A 20875-nucleotide genomic window follows, 5' to 3' on the forward strand; every position below is an offset into this window, starting at 1 on the left:
AATTTCTTTAACTGAATTTCCAAGGATAACCATATCATCTGCAAAAAGTAACAGTATTAAAACAATATCGTTAATTTTAAGACCACAGTTTACATCCTGTTGCAAAAACAGCTCTAAGTCATCAATAAAAAGGGAAAATAAAACAGGTGAAATTACCTCCCCTTGACGCAACCCTATAGCACATTCAAAAAAATCAGAATAACTATTACATGACTTTACATATGATTTCACTTTTCCATACATATCCCTAATAATCCGCAATAATTTACCTCTTATACCACATCTATATAATTTCAGCCATAGGGCGTTTCTATAAATAGAATCAATCAATAGAATCAATCAATAGAAGCCTTTTTCAGGTCAACAAAAACACAGTATAAACGCTTGTTTTCATTTATATATTTCTGAACTACAGTTAACAAAGTGAACAATGCGTCAATGGTTGGTTTTCCTTTTCTGAAACCAAATTGCGCGTCTGACAGTAAATTATTTTCCTCACAATAATCCATAATTCTTAAGATATTTCTTGTTTTGTATATGATGAAGTTTATATTTCAAACCTATCGTTAAATTTTATTAATTAACACTATTATTTATACAAACTGATAGATGGATATATTTTTCATACGTTATAAATCGAAAATATGTTTCTTTATTAAGTGGAACACTGATAAGATGTGCAATTTTTGTAGTTGGCATGAAATGATGAAATTGCATTTTTATTATTTTGTTATAAACAGTATTGGAATAAACGAGTGCAAATTACCGTAGATTTTGTAATTACATTTCATTTTCTGTTAAACGCCTGTATTTACCTGCAATGCAAATGTAATTTTAAAGGAAACAAAATAATTACAACTACTTGTTTCGGATAGAAGGTCTTGGTGGGTACGCTGCATCTTTTCATTTCAAACCTAACGCACTCAATAGTTGAAATCTACTTACACTTCCAAAACGCCAGATTGATCGATATCCTGCTTATAATGCTCGTGAAGAAATATCAGATTAAACGCAAATTACTTACTGCCAGAGCAAAATCTGCGATTGTTTGGTAGTTAAATACACTGAGTTTTTTAAACGTAGAATAATATCACTACATGTAACTAACCAGAAACAATATTCATTCCATGTGATAAAGAATTAACTTATGATTCTCACTGCTCCCTCCGTTGATCGGGTTATCTATTTTTACATTTTAAATGTACCTACATGTAATCAGTACTAACATGTTCAAATTAGATAGAGTTACATTGCATTGATCTGGAAATAAGTTAAATTAGTAGTTTGTTTAACTGTTTGTTAAAACTGACATTCTTGCCATGTTTTATGTTTTTAAGAGTTAGGTCCATTCTTGGGTAAAGGAATTTCGGATATCACCAAATCATAGAAAAAAAGGAGTCGTTGTTCATGAAAATTGAACAGGATATAAAACTATATAGATCTAAACCTGAATCTTAGTCTAAGTTATAAAGATAACAAAACATGATTCAAAATTATATGTCTCGCGCATATGCATCCCGTACTGATATTAAGAACAGCGTACTCGGTGTCGCTTGAGCGATTTCGACCGCATACAACGTCATTCTCTCCATAAACTGACAACACAAAATCACAAAGCGGCTATGTTGAACCATTATTGTACCAAGCCGCATATCGTAAGATGACGTTTGTTTAGTGTAAGTCTGAAAGTCTCTTTGATTCTATCGTATGACAACCCTTGAAAACCGTTAGAATGATATGCAATTCATATCTGGGTCTTGCAAACTAGAGTTCACAAAACCATATTACGCTTTAGGCGGGTCAAAATGTTGAATGTCGCCTTGGGATACTTTATTTATTTATGTTTATTTTATTAAATATTTTCAGAAATTATGCAGACCTCTCATATGTCCATTTGGCAAGCATGCTGTGCAAGGAAGTTGCCAAGCAACGTTTAGTAACCTGGAGGGATACGCAGCTGCTATACACTTTGAAGTACTATTTCGCGTTGGAAGTATGGCAGCAAACAGGGATCTTCTGCAAGTTCTAGAGAGTCGTTTCTTTTGGGAACTAGGAACAGACATTACATGTGGAAGGTGCTATTCTGCCTTATTGACCGAAAAACATATATCTTCAACAATTTTCTTGCGATTGGAAATATTTACAACTGGCGAATGCACATATGATACCATGTTTAAAAGGATCCAGAAGCTAGCTTTCAAGAAGAAAATGTATGTCAAATTTAGGCATGAAGGTCAACAGTTTCGAGTTGAAATGAGACTGATATTCAAAGAAATTACAAGGAATGATGTCTATGATTCACCTGCAGAAAAGACTTATAGATTTTGTGGCCCTGCGAACATCATAGATTCTTCAATTTTTCTATACTGCCCACGAATCACGTTGACAAAAGATGAGGCTTATAAGTTAGGCATTTACAGCGTCTCGGATAACTCGCTTTCAGTGTTCCCGCAGGCAAACGATACCAACCTCGAAGTTGAGGAAGTCTGTGTGAACACTTACTTTAACGCAAACAAAGAAAGATCAGGAGCAATGTCAGCTTATCCACTGGATATTGGTGAAACAAAAGTGATGTGGTTTCAATTCCTGTTCGTTTTAATTGCGATAGTATAGATCACTTATTTGTATGGAATTTCATCACATTAGCCTGTTCTGTTTTCTGTCTCAGATTAGTTCACTATTAAATGAAATATCAATTGTGTGAATATATTTAGTGATAAGTTCACGTACAATGTACTAAATTAAAAATATACACTTTAAAATGACAAAATAGAAAAATTGATTGTTTTGTTTAACGTCACACAGGCACATTTGCATGTACGAGCATATGCCTTAAACGATAGAGCAATACACCACGTGCCCCCAAGTCATTATTTCCTCACGGGCGGTCACCTTGGTAGAAACATCGACCTTACGTTAGCCAACTTAATGGCTTTCTTACATGAAGATTTCTTAACCATAAGCGAGTCTCTAATACACATTGTTTAGGGGCGACCTAAACCATTCAGTTACAAAGGGCCCATAGAAAAATGGTCAGAGATAAATGCGAACAATAAACTTATTGGAGGCTGTTGTCTTAAAATAAGTACAGTTGGTTGCGGAAACGCATGACTGTCCACTTTTAATAACATTATACTAGGCTGAGTGTTGTATATAATGGGATCAAAGTTGTAGATGCAGGTTATGTATTTTGAACAAAGCTATCGCGCTGTGTGTGCGTTGATATGAATAAATGCCGTTCGGAATGCTGAATGATTTTTACATGTGGCTTCGCATGCTCTGCTAAGCATTAGTTTAAATTACACGATTACAAGTCAGTCGAAAATGTATTAAATCAACAAAGTTTGAAACGTTACTGTAGGGATAATACACGTTTTTTGTGTATTAACGTCTGCAGAAGCCCGCGGGATTGTTTGTGGCCGAGACCGAAGGTCGAGGTCACAAACATATCCCAAGGGCTTCTGCAGACGTTAATACACAAAACAAACGTTTATTGTCGCTATTCTTGCATAAAAATATATTTCACGACGATTTATATGTATTGTTTTCATATGTGATGACTTGACGATTCCGGTACATTTTTTATTTACCATTCCAGTTGTTCTTGGTCAGAGACCACCAATTCAAAAAAGTACAGGGAACTTACTGGGAATGAGGTAAGTGTATACCTGGGAATAAGGTAACGTCTGTGCGTTCTGATTGGTCAGTCATGTAAACAAACCCTGGAAGTGATTATTTTTTCAAAATTGATATTTTTTCACTGCATTTACAGTATTTTATTATACATTTTGACAAAATTTGCTACATTTTATGTGTATTGAAAAAAAGTTTTATTAAACGAATTTCTCCCGCCATGTCAATGATGTAAACAGGGGGTCATCTCATTCACACGAAAATTACTTAAATAAAGTATCACTATTCATATGTTTTTCGTCCGATATTTTGGTAGAACTAGGATAGTTCTTGAAAAACTTGTAATTAGATATACATGTTTCGATGTATGGAAGGCCGTACACGCCATAATATTACAATGTAAGTCTATGGGAAAACAATTGGTGGTGTCTAACCTATAATAGAGCTAAAACATTACTTTCGTCGGAAGCCATCACAGGTAAAGTAAATGGCCACAAATCTGTTGTAAATGATGTAGAAAGACGTTTTCGTGCAAAAATGAACGTGAAATTTGATTTTTGTTAAATTTTGGCCTCTTTTTTTAACAGGTGTGCCCTTTTTCATCTGAGCTTTTGGGCGAAAAAGGATCATTTTTATCTCTGTAATGTTAGAGAATGATCAAAATTATTAGACCTTATTTCTATTTTTTACGGAATGAATCGTATTTCAGCTTCCAAGTGAAATCAAATGCAGATAAGTGAAATTTTCACGAAAAATTGCAATCTGACGACGACAGGGACCGAGTCTGGGCATATAAATCGACAGGGGGTGACCTCAGTAAACTGTCCATATCTTTCTTAAAACTGAACATTTCTTGATGAAACTTTGTAAGACATCTGGTATTGGATCATGTTTCACAATATCACTGTAAAATTGGAAAATGTGACACGAAACATTCATCTATAGGTCAGAGACCACCAATTCAAAAAAGTACAGGGAACTTACTGGGAATGAGGTAAGTGTATACCTGGGAATAAGGTAACGTCTGTGCGTTCTGATTGGTCAGTCATGTAAACAAACCCTGGAAGTGATTATTTTTTCAAAATTGATATTTTTTCGCTGCATTTACAGTATTTTATTATACATTTTGACAAAATTTGCTACATTTTATGTGTATTGAAAAAAAGTTTTATCAAACGAATTTCTTCCGCCATGTCAATGATGTAAACAGGGGGTCATCTCATTCACACGAAAATTACTTAAATAAAGTATCACTATTCATATGTTTTTCGTCCGATATTTTGATAGAACTAGGATAGTTCTTGAAAAACTTGTAATTAGATATACATGTTTCGATGTATGGAAGGCCGTACACGCCATAATGTTACAATGTAAGTCTATGGGAAAACAATTGGTGGTCTCTTACCTCTTGGAAACGGTAAACATGTTTTAAATACCCATATCCAGGGTCCGAAAATAAACAACACTTTCAAAAGCACATCCTGAAGGTTTTAAGCGATTTTTAATCTCTCATTATTACAAACATAAAATTACCAATAATTGTTCATATCATTTCACAATTTGGTGGACTGGATCACAATTTCAAGAATAATAACTTTACATTCGAGTTATATTGAATACGGACACGCAGTTGGAGTACGGATGAGTACGAACGTAGTGTCAAGTTTCCAAGCTGTTTATATAAATTCTTCGAGAAATTCGATAAAAACATACTGACTGATACTTACCAAAATCATAAATATGATACCTAAAAACAAAGAATCGCACAGGTAAACACGCGATTCTTTAACATTCACGGTTGTCTACAAAATCTGAATTGACTCAGAGTTCTAAAAGGGGAGTAAACAAGGGAAGAAACGAGTACGAACAATGTTGGGGGCAGCGCATTTGGCGTTAGTTACTGGTACAGTAAAACATTCTATAGTTTAGGTTGCATCTTTAATGCTTCAAGAAGAGGTTTTTATGAAAGAAAAAAGGCGCAGATACCAGATGTCAATCTGCGCAGAATTACATATACGTCCCTGGGAAAGCATTTCAAAAATAAAAATCGGGTATTAACAGCACGTGAATTGCCTTGTTTGCACACGATTTTTCTCCCGTTAATACATGGGCAGATCCAGTGAAAAAAGTAGTTTTTATGCAAGAATGTTTATTCATTGAAATTGTGTTTTATCAAGTGTTGATTTGATAAGGTTGAAACATGAAAACTACAAAAGTTGTCAGAAAAATGATGTCACACTAAATACCATAACATTAACTCGTTAGTAAGAAAAATGGGTCTTGAAAGTTAATCATCTTGCGGTACTCGACATAACCATCTAATTGTTTATAACAGACTCGGAGCCGAGCAGTGTGACCTTGTGTTACAAGTATACTATCGACTCTGAGTAACGTCAAGTAATTTCTCGAAGTGACTCGGCCAAATTTCGCTAAATCTATAGATATACAGCGTCAGGATTATGATATAGATGTAAGAATTCCCCATGTTGCAATAGCTTTCCTTCGGGAAAAAAAACAGAAAAAAAGTCTTTTTGCGTGAGCTGATCTGTAAGTGTGTATGCATATACGCTGTCATATTTCATTTAAAATGCTGTTATATGTTTTGTGGTATGTCAAACAAATCTTTTTCATATTTTTTTTTTAAATGCATATTTATATGTTCAAAAATATATGCCTCTCTTTCATTTGCCAGAAAAGCTCTCATTCTGTGAGAATTAACGAAAGTAATAATATCAAAAAGGCTCGGCGCTAGTTTCATTGCAAAAGTAAGTTGAACAAAAAATTACTCAAGGCACTGGTTCTACCACTATATTATGTGTTACATTTCAAAAAACTGCATATTATGTCACGTAATACTCCGCTAATGGTCAAGGTTAAACAAAGATTCCTAGTTACAAATGAATTCTTGATGAATTTATCCAACTGCGATGCAACGTTAAATTATTCCAGCCAACTGACATATGAGCCGCGCCATGAGAAAACCAACATGGTGGCTTTGCATCCGCGCAGACTGGTCAGGATCCATGCTGTTCGCTTTCAAAGCCTATTGCAATTAGAGAAACTGTTAGTGAACAGCATGAATCCTGACCAGACTGCGCGGATGCGCAGACTGGTCTGTTACCATGCTGGTCGCAAACGCACTATGTTGGTTTTCTCATGGTGCGGCTCATATTATATGATCCGTTCTTGTCAGAACGAAATTGACGCTATGCTTTCAATTTCTATATTTCTATAATTATATTTTCGACAAAACATAACTAAATTTTTGGCGTATTTGATGATCCACGCCGTAATGTCGCACACATCATCTACAAATGTAGCTAATAATATTATTTAGAAATAGCACGTCTTTACACGGACTATACTTATTTAAGATTTTATGTTTTTATCCAGGCTGTTTCACTGCGAAAAAAGAGTTAATATACGGGAGTGTACGGGATCCCGTATATTACCCGTATACGGGAAGAAATACGGGAAAACTAAAATACGGGCGTGTACGGGGCTTGTATATTTAAAAGTCCGTATACTAATAAAATACGGATTTCCGTATACTATGAAATACGGAATTCTTAGTATACGATACCCCGTATATTATTGAAATACGGGAAATTCTAAAAAGGGTTATTCTGATCGTATACAACACCGTATATTCCCGTATATGTCTGGTGTACGGGAATACATAAATCCGTATATTACGAGAATACGGGACATATATTTCCCGTATATGTTTCATATACAACCCCGTATATTTCCCGTATATTCTGGATATACGGGATATGTATAGTATGTATATTTCGAAAATACAGGGATTAAATTTCCCGTATATTCTTCGTATACAACTCCGTATATTTCCCGTATATGCCGGAAATACGGGATTTAAATAATTTGTATATTTCGAAAATACGGGACGTATCTGTCCCGTATATGCTTGGTATACAACTCCGTATATTTCCCGTATATGCTAGAAATACGGGATTTAAATAATTTGTATATTTTGAAAATACGGGACTTATATTTCCCGTATATTCTTTGTATACAACTCCGTATATTTCCTGTATATTCTGGATATACGGGGTATGTATAGTTTGTATATTTCGAAAATACAGGTTTTAAATTTCCCGTATATTCTTCGTATACAACTCCGTATATTTCCCGTATATGCCGGAAATACGGGGTTTAAATAATTTATATATTTCAAAAATACGGGATGCAATCAATATGTGTAGTGAAAATTATATTCTCCGGCCATTTCAAAGGTCAAACGTTTTGCATGTTTTCGAACTTGTACGTGTATGTAGAGTGAATGCCAATATTGAAAGAAAGAAATGTTTAATACTAATATGACATGAACTTAAAAAAGCATTCACGGACCAAAACAGGTATAAATTTAAAATCAAACATGAATGAATCCATCATTTCATCTAGCGCGTTCCCGATTTATTTTAACATTTAATCTAAATAGCCGATTGAGAAAAGAAAAAGATTAATAAATTCATCCCTATTTATTTGTAGTGATAAATACGTCCGTGGATCATCGCCATTGTAAAAATCTAATGCAAGCATAAATTAACTCTTTTTTCTGCACATTTCCAACGCTTGTGCATACAATGCAAATATTTATAGAAAAAAGTGGAACTAATCCATTTATATTTTGTACTGAAAAAGTATATAAGACATGTATTGATACTTTACTTATGAAATCAATTCTAATATTTTTACAGACGAAAAATAATCGATATAATGTGTCTGCGTCCAAAGATTCGAACAAACGCCTTTCGTTCGATTTAATACAGTATCGTCTGCTACCGACCGAGTAGGTCGTTTTTTTGTGTTTTTGTTGGGATTAACGTTGCGCTGACACACTTATTGGTCCTTTAGCGACTTTCCTGTTTTCTTGGTGGAGGAATACCCCAGGTGCCCTAAGGGTCATTTATATATAGGTCAGTTGGTAGGTCTTCCCATAAGAATTGTTTAGTAAGAGTATGAACTAAATCGGGTCATGTATGTGGGCTGTAGGACAAGAAATGTGCGGTTTCGCTGAATGTATTTTTTATTTCTGCTTAGACACCAAGTATTTTACTAAACGTCATCGCAATTATATACGTTAACGAATTTGAACTAAAAAAACTAACCAATATGTCTAGTTTTCCTAGTTCCTTACATAACTATTCTTAATTTTACCATTTATTATAAGTTGTTGGCCATTTAAACTTCCATTATCAAACCTGTTTCTCCCCGTTGTTCCTTTATTTCGTAAGAATCTGGTTTTGAGCACTATCGTTGCATTAAGGAAAACACAAAAACAGACTTTTTATCAAAAAGAGATGGAAGTCACTGAAAAATATGAAACACAATTGCTATGCTAACTCATTACTCTTACTTTTTGAGTTGCCCTCGTGTTCGAGCATTTAATGATCACGTGGTTTTGCAAAGCATAAATATTATGATATCTGAGAGGGTAACTTAATTCTACAGTGTTCTTGTAAAGTTTAATACAAAATGTTGTACTCTGCAACTTATGCGTTTGTTCTTTTGTTTCTAATAAACGGTGTCAATGTTTCTTTGGCTGCAGAACCAGTATGTTCAAAATTTGTTTACGAAGAACAACTTTTGGAAAAAATGGTTCGAACGGAGTTTAAGGTTGAAACAATGGAAAGTGAAATAAAGAAAACCCAGTTTTCTGTCTTGAATACTTTAAACGAAATAAAGAAGAAAGATGCCGATATCACCGACCGATTTGAAGACTTGAGAAACAATATCACGGAAGAGATGGTTGCAAATGCTAAGGATACAGAGAAAAAGGAGGGTAATGTACTTTCGTTTTATGTCATTGAATACGAGTTTAAGAAGTTTAATGTATATTATTTTAATAACTTACAATGTACAAAGTGAACAGAAATTATGTGTCTGAATTTTGAGAATTTAAAGACGGGTAATGTAATGGATCGACCTTTTACACTGATTTATATGCGCTTAGTTTTCACCAAGCTGTCTTTAAAATCTGATTTTTTGTTCTTAATTAATTTACTAAATCTTCTATACATAATATAATAAAGTATGGGAAAAATGCATCTATCGTAGATTTGCACAGGCAATAAAAATTGTGTTATGGAAACAAAAACATTTTTTAGATTTGTTCTGCCATTATCTAACTAAAGTAGACAGGAAATGTATAACATCTAAAGCTACATTGCATATTGCAGTTTACTTCATTTTGTGAAAATATCCCAAAATCAGTTGGAAATGTTCACTTAAAATTTCAAGAAACAACGTTATAAAACATTACAATTTCAAATAGTAATCTTATTCTATGTACCTGACCTTTGTGTTCTTTTGAATTAAATTAGCTTTATTTCTAACAGAATTTATGAAAATAAAAACATTTTTGAGATTGACCTACTTTTGTCAACCGGAAAACAATATTTTTTTTCAGTCCGGTTTGAAAGCAATATTTTCAGCAACAGGATAATTCGTTGATTCCATTTTAAATACATGCTGGAAATATTATTACATGTTTGCACCGTGTAAAATGTTTAAAGTGGTGGCAATATGAACGTTTTATTTTTACAAAAAATCCAGTTTTATCGAGTACTTTTCATTTAGCCATTTGGACACAGACATCTTTGCAATTATATTTAGTCTCTTTTTTTTCTTTGTTTGTTTGTTCTTTTTTATTTCTATTTAGTTTCTTTTTATTTTCAGTAATATTAACGTAAAAGCAAAAATGTTATTAATGTATCTAATATTTATCCATGCCTGGCTAGTCTTTAAATATAAGAGGATACCATTGAGATGATACATAATACTAAAAACTCCGTTGGTTGCTATAGGAACATTTTGAAATATTTAAATTTAATATTTAATAGTTATGAATTGACTTTCTAAAACGACTACACTGCAATCGAATGTTTGGACTGTTTTTTTTTTTTTTTTTTTTTTTTTTTTTTTTTGACAAAATGATGTTTAAGTTTATTTATGAAAAGCATAATAGCAATATTCTCATGTTAAAAGTCTAGACATTGCGGCTTCACGAAAACACTGTTATAAATTAAATGGATGAAACAGTAGAGACTTTCTATGATGATATGAGCCGCAACATGAGAAAAACCAACATAGTGCCTGCGCATCCGCGCAGTCTGTTCCATGCTGTTCGCTAACAGTTTCTCTAACTGAAATAGGCTTTGAAAGCGAACAGCATGATTCCTGACCGCAGGCTGTTCTGGATCCATTCTGGTCGCAAACGCACTATGTTGGTTTTCTCAGGGCGCGGCTCATATTAGTTAAGGTAATAAACGGAAAAAAGTCTAATAAAAACTAACAGCTCAAAAGGTGCTGTTACTACAGAAATGTTTAACATGTAATTGATAATTCTTTTGTTACAGAATTCTTCAAGGCTTTATTCGAAGAACTACGAAAGAATTTAACGAACGACATGGAAAATCAAAGGAACGCTCTTACTGAACTCAAAGGTAATGTCTCTCTTTCAGATGATGTTACATATATTCACATGGTAACGTTCATGAATTTGTTGAGGTTTTGATGATAAAATTTTGATAATTTCTCTATCAATTTGTAAATGTAATTATTATAATTCTATTTCCATCCACCTGCCCTGGTAACAAATGCAATAGAATGTTATTCATCTCAACTTAAAAAGAAGAAATAGTTTTGTAGTTTTTGTAATGAAAGCGTGTTTATTACTCTACAAAACCAATGTCAGTATACTGATATAAACATTGAATTCCGGAAAAGGACTGCCTAAGGGGGCCCAACTTCCGGACAGTCAAACGCCTTAAAAGACTCACCGTTTTCAAGGACCTATTACATATGTTCGTTTTGGTGCATTTAAAATAGCGTGTGAGTGTTGAAATTTCACGTAACTAAGTGGAACACAATTTTCAGCAATTGTTTATTTTTATTTCTTTACAAATGGCATTCATTTTCAAAGGGGGACAACTTTTTCAGAATATTTTAAGTACGGGACAATACGGCAGAACATGTAATGGTCAGGTAAAATATTGGTACCGATATAGTTCGTTTATAAAATATCTCTGTGTTTTGTTGATATACTCCTTAACCTTAACATAAGATTTGATGTGAATTTGTTTTTAAATTAGTAATAAAACAGAAACAAAAATGTAATGAAATATTTAATCACATTAAATGGATATAATTGATAAACATATGAATGTATGACATTTATATGGTACTAATGACATTGTTTTTAAATAACACACGGGTGAAAGTTATACATACCGGTGTTGGTACATAGCTGCACTGCGTGTCAACCTAATTCATTGCAATCATAATAATGTTGTATTTAACATAATATGTTATAAAGTTATAGCTTGTGCCAGGGTTTGCATTCTGGAAATCTGCAATTATTAATAGGTTTTTATATCTACATTTTATCAATAGCAAAACTCTTACTTTAACAATAATTTAATTTTAAAATCAATAGGAAAACACTGAAGAAAAAAACGCATGTATTGTATTTTATCATTATATAGAAAGGGAAGTAATTTCATGTACCAACAAAAAAAAACACAGTTTACTTCAGTGTCTATGGCCTTGACATTTGCATTTTACACATTGTCTTCTAATAGTAAATATTTCCGCCAAATTATTTAAATATGCATCCATGCATAAAAGATTACAGACCAGACAAAATATCAAAATTGTTAATCTTCAAGTGCGACCTTGACCTTGAGTTAGATGTCTGAGACTTATATGCGGCAAAACAATTTGTTATGGTTACTTTTTATGCCAAGTTACTTGAATAATTATCTACGCTAAAAACTTATTTACCAAACCATAAACAATCTAAACAGTTATCTGACCTCTTGGCACGTCTTCTCATTATGAGAAATATTTGTGCCGAGTTGTTATGAATTTCCCCTAAAGAATGACAGAATTATAGAATGGACTTGAAACTGATACTCTAAACCTGTGATCTCCAAGTGCTACCTTGACCTTGGGGGTTGGAGTCTGGGTCCCATCTTATTACGAGGAACATTTGTGCCAAGTAATTTTGAAATCCGTTGATGAATGGCAGTTATGGACCGGACACGAAATAGGCCTTGTTTAATTCGTCTGAAATACTTTTTTTAAAGAGACTCACTGTCATCAGAAAGAGGCAAAAATATGGAGACTTCTAAAAAATGCTGCCTGCACATTATTTATTTTCTAAATTAACTTCTTGATTCGATCATTCATTTTCTAAATAAGATCATTTTCTTTCCATTTAAATGAGTTTTCTTGCACATATTTATCACGAGCCATTGTTTCATAAATGTTACAAATGTGCCATTTTTTACATAAATTTACAGACTTTTCCGCTTCTTTCCTGCACTTTTAAAAAAAAAGAAATATCAACTTTCTAGCACCGTAGGAAGTTTTTAACGCACAGACAGACAGTTTCAATATTTTTGTCGCTTTTTAACAGATTAGATCATGCCTGCGATATCAAAAGTAAAATGTCTCACTTATAGCTAAGAAAAAAATTACAAATGCATATAGGAAGTACTTTTGACCTTAAAAAGATATTAAACTTAGATGCGGGTTCTTACAAATTAACAAAGTTAATTCCTCATTATAATCTCTTAATTTCATTGACGTTCTTCACCAACTTCACTAACGATAAATGATTATATAATTTCATATGCAGGGGAGATGGTACGGCCTTCCGTTGCATTTTATGCACACCATGTCACAGATACTAACCTTGATGTGAAGGACGAGGTCATCGTATTTGATAATACCATAACGAATGAAGGGTCTGGATACGACGCATCAACAGGTATCTTCACAGCACCTGCAGGAGGACTTTATCAATTTAATATCCATGTGTGTACGTATGTTGGAAAATATAGTTTCGTTGGCTTGGTGTTGGCAGGTCAAGTTGTTGCGAAAACATCAAATTACGACAAAGATTACTACACTTGTCATTCGGTAGGAGCAATAGTGAGAGTGAAATCAGGAGAAGAGATATGGGTAAAATGCACCTCGGCAAGTTCTACTCGCAAGTTACTTGAAGACGGTTTGAGAATGAACACTTTCAGTGGAGTTCTGCTTTATAAATGAATTAGAAAACTCACTTAATATTCTTTATATTTGGTAGCAGTATCAAACTACCACAGACTATCATTTCGTATGAATATTTGAATGATCTGACATTTATTATTTTATCAAAGTTTCAGATATGACATACTTGACACAGTATCAGTATCGAATCAGGAAATTACGCAAGAATGTTTTCTTATTATGTACAGATAATATTTCCGTCACGGTGAAAATAAATCTATTTATTTAAATGCATACAGTATTACAGATATGTAGGCTACAATGTCAAATTATTTCGAGCGCTAAAGATATTATGTCATGCGCTCGACATAAGATATCGAGATATCAAGATTATACATGTATGTCATGTGCTCAAGAAAAGAAGTCTCCTCGAGCACATGATAGCTTAACTCGAGGGCACATCTTATCTAGGCACTATAACGTTCGACATCAATTCTCGAGCGTATGGCATACAATGTCGGGCGCTCAGGATATTTTGATCTGACAATATAAAAATTGTGTGTCCTAAATTTACCATAGTAGATATTACATAACCTTTAAGCGACTGAATATCGAAAACCAAACTGCATTCGGAAATACACTGGTTAACACGTGTTTTTTATATTAGTTGCACTTCAGGAATTCTAAAAGTTTTCTGTTAAAGTGTAGAATGATTTTATTACTCCATCCGGCAAATTTTAGTAAATGTGCGTAATGTACCTTTTACATTCTGTTGCAGTAGATTGATAAAAGTGCACACACTATTGTGGTTGACGTTGTTTTTTGCGACTGTTTTTAAAGAACATGGCATTCCCTTGTATATTCGTCCTTGTTAAACTTTCCCCTTCGGGTTCCTCCACCCCCACCAAACACCCCCACCCCTCACCCCCGCCCACCACCTCGACCCCATTTCGCCCTTTACCATTTCCTTCCCCTCCATCAATATTTAGCATAAATTAGTATGTACTTGTTGGATGTTTGAAGCAACCCGTCTGAAATATTTTTCAATTACAGATTTTTTTGTTGTGGGTCTATTATGCAAATGCGTGACTCTGGGGCTGTGTTTTTTGTCCTCTGTGCTTTCGAGAAATCTACCCTTACCTATTATTTTTGGTTTCCCATTTTAACATTTACATTGTATTTTAACCTGTCTATAAAGACCACCTCCCAATAAAGACTACATTTTGGCTCTCCCAAGGGTGTTCTTTATAGACAGGTTTTACTGTATATGCTCTATTACGTGAACATAGTGATTTGTAAATATGGTATATTAAATAGCAGTTATGGTGATACAAACAAACTTACTACAACTAGTTTAGTGAATCTTTTTTTGTGGAAACTGAAACAGAAAGCGATTAATTTGATTAAACGCATATTTCTATACAATGCCATTCAATAGCATTGTACATTTAATTTAACAATTCTTAAAATATTCATAATGAAATGTAAAAACTCGCATAAAATTCAAAACTAATACTGTACACTGCGGATTAAATACAGCTATCACGACAAAATTGCAATAAAACTTATGTGGTTAGTCTTTATATAATTTCTTTTAATGTTCCTTTGCTGAACTTTAACCAAGGATGACTGTCCCGATTATTAAAATTTATTGCCACCATGTAGTGGGATTTTAAGTGTACAGAGCACATGTTGAAAATCATCTTGTCTAAAACTGTCGATTTCAAATGAATTTGGTACAATCGTTGCTTGGATGACCCTCTACCAAAATAGTTAAATTAAAACAACATGTTCAAGCTGTTAAACCTAGCTGAGCGATCTACAGCCACCATAGCCCTCTTAATATAATAACCTTTAGTAAGTGCACTGTGATGTTAAAATGTACTGAAATGCTCTAGAAGTTTTACCTTTCATTTATCCTTCATTCTTTTACCCGGATTGTTTACTTTCGTTTTGCAGCTTTTACTGGCGACAACGCATGAAGCCGGCTGTTGTCTTAGGTTATATTCTTAAGACAACAACCAAACATTACGTATTGTACCAGCATTTTTATCTATCCTTCTTTTTTGAAGCCGTTCTCCGTGACATAACTTTGTCAAAGTTTGTATGTGTATCCGGTTTCACGACTTATGTCAGCAATGTTTTTTTCCTTCATTTTAATTTCCAGATGTTAAATTTCATTTTCACATTGTGTAGCAATCTTTTTTAAGGAAATCTGCCAAGTAATTCCATGAATTTGATAATGTGTTGTGTTTTTTTTTTGTTTTTTTTTTTGTTGTTGTTGTTTTTTGTTGTTGTTGTTTGTTTTTTTTTTCATCGAGTGCACTTATTAGTTACAAGGTCATCCGCCATCTTGGTGAATAGCTGCTTGTTACTAAGAAGCTTTTTACATCATAAGTTTTATATTGTAGTCTTCTCTTTGTCTTTTAAATATTTCAGATCTTTTTGAATCATTCAGTCCGCTAGAGCCATTTGAATTTTTCCCCACAGTTTTTGTGTGGAGCGTTCGTGGTGAATTCACCATTTTTATTCGATGAAACACCGCTGTGAATTCACCTTTTTTTAGGTGAATTCACAATTTGGCCGATGAATTCACCACTCTACACTTTAAGAAAGAGATAATCGGGGACAGTATATAAGGGCTGTTCGCCGTCATTCTGGCGCTCCAACACCAAAGTTTCGGCTGTACACTGCGTTTGGCATTTATCTAGAATTATTAAATACTATAGTATTCTACCACATTCAAAATTAGAAAGGTGTGCATTATTCTTTTAACTTTAGATTTCTTAGAAAGTCCTTTTTTGAATCTATTGCTGTGTAAGAAAAGACTTTAATAATAACTTATGGTATGCTTATCATGGGAAACTGACAAATTCGCAAATTCTTGTTGTAGCTTCGCGACTGTAACCGTCCGTAACCGTGCTTTTTGTATGCTTTGAAATATTACATACATATAGAGCTTGTGAACTCTGCATTGAAATGTTCGTTTTTGTTTAATAAATTTTGGAAACTTTTAACAGTCTTACATTTTATTGTACGTTTATAATATATATAGGTACGTGGTGTTATAAAGATATTCATACCTACGTAGCATATATAACTCTGCGTACCTTGTAGAGATACATGTACTATCTAATTATTCAAATCTCTTGTCACATGTCACTTTTGCGAAAGAAAGCTGTTGGATTAAGCTCATTTTAAGAATAAATCGATAATTATTGTTACTGTTCTTACACCTCTTTTGGTGTTTGAAATGTAACATTAAATGACATTTTTCCATATGTGGATTATAATTGCAAGTGTATTATCTATCGACTGGGTAATATCCCAGTGATGTTTTTTGACAATTTTTTGCGAGTATAAGGTAGAAATTGAACCCGTAATGACAGTCCATGCAACTTTGTATTATCTCTAACATTTCGGCATTGTAGCTGAACGAGTACAAGTTTCCCCGTACAAATTGGGGATACCGAAATTGGATATGATGAATTCATAATTGAACAGAATTTGCCGATTGTTATCGCGGGTGCACTACCAAAACGGCATGCGTTGTTCAGTATTACGTTATATATAAAATTTAGTACCAAGCCGCGTATATTCTTAACGCTTACACTAATTTTAAACTCCCAATATCAAGATCCTGGTCAAATGTGTTTAACCTAAACGTTTGTTTCAAGTTTGCCGTGTTCCTTGAAGAAAAAATCATATATGTATCTGACGTTTGTTTTTATTTCATCATGTTGTAATGTCTTCTACTGCTTCTTAGCTGGATGAGTATCGGAAATTCAAACAGACATGTTGGGATACCGATCTTTTCAAAATCCAAATAGAACTTCCAAAAGGACTTGCCCACGATCAGTTGTAATTCGCCTTCTGATAAAAACACAATTCCACAATAGGTTCTTAATTTTTAAAGTTCAATTAATCCAACGTTCCTAAATTTACTTCTGTCACTAAGGCGCCACGAGAACTACTATTCTTTTCCGTAGACAAAATTCTGAAAAACACTATGCACCATTTCTTCGGGCAACGCTGTTTTAATTCGATAAGACTCGCAACAACATTTGTATTTATACAGCTGTGGAATGTTAATCCAACGTATTTTTCTAATTTCCCACATCAAATGAGATGGTGGCTTCAGAAAATAACCATGATCGCTGAAATAAAAAGGCATTAAATCTTGAATATAAACGGCATTTATATTACGCATGTTATGGTTGTTTACGCAGATTCTGTCAATTTATTTCCTACTTTTCTTAGCATTTTCCATTGTCTCATTTTGAGATGCAGGTGTCCATATCATTGTTCACTTGTTTTCTACTGCGAGGAGATTTCAAATCTTTCCGATAATGAGGTTATTGTATTTTTAGGTAAAACAAATGCATGAGCATAAACTAGGTTACTAATATATCGGAAATTAATAATACCTCGAATTATGGTTTACTTTATCATTCTGCAAGCTGGAACAAGTTATTTATTTTAGTGTCCAGTGATCAATTCATTTATTGTAATTGTAACTATTTTTATCTTTATCTTAAAGTACTACAGCAAATTATATAAAGTTTGTATCGTATGAAAGATTACACCAAAGACAACTGGTTATCCATATTGGTGAGTTCACAATCAAGCCGTTTATTTGTCAGACTGAAAGTCTGGATGTTCAAGTTTTACATTTTACAGGGGTCTCAACCCAGCCAGGGCTCGATATCAAGCCGACGTCGTTTCCTATAACGGCCCGATATCGGCTTCAATTTTGGCTGCAAATAGGAATGATGTCGGCCCGACGTCGGCATACGGTATCGGACCAACATCATAATGCCATTGGTCCGATATTGGCAAACGATATTTGGCCAACATCAAAATGATATCGGCCCAATATTGGCAGATCATAATTAATTCTGGCATACTTCATATTTGCTTAATAAATTAGGACATATAAACAATTAGATAACTTTTTCACTTTTATCAATGATATTTTGAAAAATATAGTTATATTAGATAATCCAATATCGGCCCGATGTAAATCCGACGTACGAAATAGTTACACTGATTGATGTGAATCTAACGATTTCAATATTTTGAGGCATTTCAACGGCCCGACGTCGGCCCTACATCGGCATATTTTGCCGACATTCCGCCATTATACCTTTATCGGGCCGATATAGTCATGCTGGCTGGGAACACATAAATATATGGAAAAAATAAGACATATAGATAATAGATACCAATATAACTTTGCCTGTACTGTCCTAAAATCCTCAAAACAGATAATTTGGTCACGGATTATCTATGCAACCACGGAAATTTTATTTGTTTACCACATAACTTGGTCAAAACTTTACATCCTCAGCCCCTGACTCACACAAACAATCGTAGATACCTTGGTCAAAACTTCATTACCGTCACTAATGCAAAATGCAGTTTTTTTTCTAAAACGCCATTAGATGAGCATTGGGTGTAACACGATCAACGAAAATCTTCCAGTTAATGCCATAGAAGGTGTCGGCTCTTAACGATTTCTCATTATTTGATGCACTAAAAACAAGGTCTTTTAGACTTATACAACAAAACTACAGTAGTGGCAGCTCTGTATTTCTAAATTAATTCTTTCCAAGTCAATTAAGCATACAAAACACTGTCGTTAACAATGGGGTTGTCAATGTCACATCCATTTATCTGTACAGTTCATTATATGCACACCATTAATTGCGTATAAAAGAATTAATTCCACTTACAAAAGGTGTTACACATTTCATTTTTATCTCTTACGTACAGACGCTTCCCCACGTTGATTTCCATGATTCTAAGGCGGGCCTCCATAGCAGAGTGGTTAAGGTCGCTGATGTCTCATCGATGTTGGTCAAAGCCTCACTCAGGGCGTTGAATTCTTCATGTGAGGAAGCCATTTATATGGCTTATGAAAGGTCGTTTGTTCTACCCAGGCGCCTGGTTGTGATGAAATAATGCACGGAGGGGCCCCTGGGGTCTTCCTCCACCATCCAAGCTTGAAAGCCGCCATATGACATATAATTGTGTCGGTGCGACGTTAAACCCAACAAAATAAATAGATTCTAAGATTCTTCAGTATCTATTTATTCATTTCATGTATAAAGCTATCAATGTACTGCAACATTTGAATCTGTTAAATTTCAATGATTTTACTGTAAATTATTTCGGCCCTTTTTGAATGACAATAGCGACATGCTGTTATGTGCCCTTATGAGCTGTATTCCATTTAAAGTGGAAATATGCGCATTTTTCAAGTAAAAATCCAAATGAAATAGATGTGTGTGTACAAAGGGTGGAAGAAACACTGGCACCAGAACAGAAAACAAAATGCCTCTGTACATGTTTATACTACCCCTAGGTATTCTATAAGAACCATGGTCATGAACGGGAAAATATACTAACCCGTTTCAATCGCGCATTTCATACCTAAAACACGCAGTTCGGTAAATGTGTACTTTGGATATCAAACAAGTGGTAATTTATCTTCTATTGTGTACCGGTCAAATTTCTTCAATACATCTTATCTTAGAAAAACAACGCGTAGTTTATTACACAAAAAACTTGCTTGAACTTCCCTGGTGAAGTTCCGTTCTAGATTACAAAAACATTCTGATTGGCTAATGTGAAAATGTATGTCAATCGTCATTTTACTACACGTGTTCGCTAAAATGTGAAAATGCAGCAAAATGAATAAAATACTAGTAAACAGAACAGATGCAGTCCAATGTACGATTTCAAATTGAAGATCATTTACAAGATGAATTTCATTCATCATTTCGGTTTTATTGTAAAAATGTGATTTTTTTTAATTCTGTTTTTGTTTGTTTACATTTCGCCAAACATGTGCACACTGCCGTGACCTCTAGACCGGATGTTCATTAGTGAAGGTCAAGCAAGTTTTTTCTGTAACGTTGATGAAAGCATAAAATATGTTGATAATCTCAGCAATATGGAATATTGAGACAGTGTGACTGGTGCACGATGGAAGATAAATTATCGTTTGTTCAATATCCTAGGTACCCATTCACCGAACTGCGCGTTTACATTGAGAAATTTACGATTGAAACGGGTTAGTATATTTTCCCGTTCATGACCATGGTTCTTATAGAATACCTAGGGGTAGGGTATAACATGTACAGAGGCATTTTCTTTCTGTTCTGGTGCCAGTGGGAAGAAATTATAGCTTTTAACCCAATATACCAAACTCTTC

The 20875-nt window shown here is 34.0% G+C and overlaps 1 protein-coding gene across 1 annotated transcript; it reads left to right on the top strand.

Moving 5' to 3' along the window:
• The first annotated feature begins 9119 nt into the window (after positions 1-9119).
• Positions 9120-16636, top strand: LOC123555496 (uncharacterized). The gene is made up of 3 exons (XM_045346104.2): positions 9120-9439; positions 11016-11102; positions 13301-16636. Exons 1-3 carry the CDS (start codon positions 9133-9135, stop codon positions 13714-13716), a joined length of 810 nt encoding a protein of 269 aa, XP_045202039.1. The 5' UTR covers positions 9120-9132; the 3' UTR covers positions 13717-16636.
• The last annotated feature ends 4239 nt before the right edge of the window (positions 16637-20875 follow it).

Source organism: Mercenaria mercenaria, chromosome 7, assembly GCF_021730395.1.
Source record: "Mercenaria mercenaria strain notata chromosome 7, MADL_Memer_1, whole genome shotgun sequence".
Lineage (NCBI taxonomy): Eukaryota > Metazoa > Mollusca > Bivalvia > Venerida > Veneridae > Mercenaria > Mercenaria mercenaria.

What these genes read in the sequence shown, in the direction of transcription:
- LOC123555496 (XM_045346104.2), top strand. Translation starts at nt 9,133, where the DNA reads ATGTTGTACTCTGCAACTTATGCGTTTGTTCTTTTGTTTCTAATAAAC. An exon ending in GGATACAGAGAAAAAGGAGG is followed by an intron (nt 9,440 to 11,015) that starts GTAATGTACTTT and finishes CTTTTGTTACAG; the next exon opens with AATTCTTCAAGGCTTTATTC. An exon ending in CGCTCTTACTGAACTCAAAG is followed by an intron (nt 11,103 to 13,300) that starts GTAATGTCTCTC and finishes TTTCATATGCAG; the next exon opens with GGGAGATGGTACGGCCTTCC.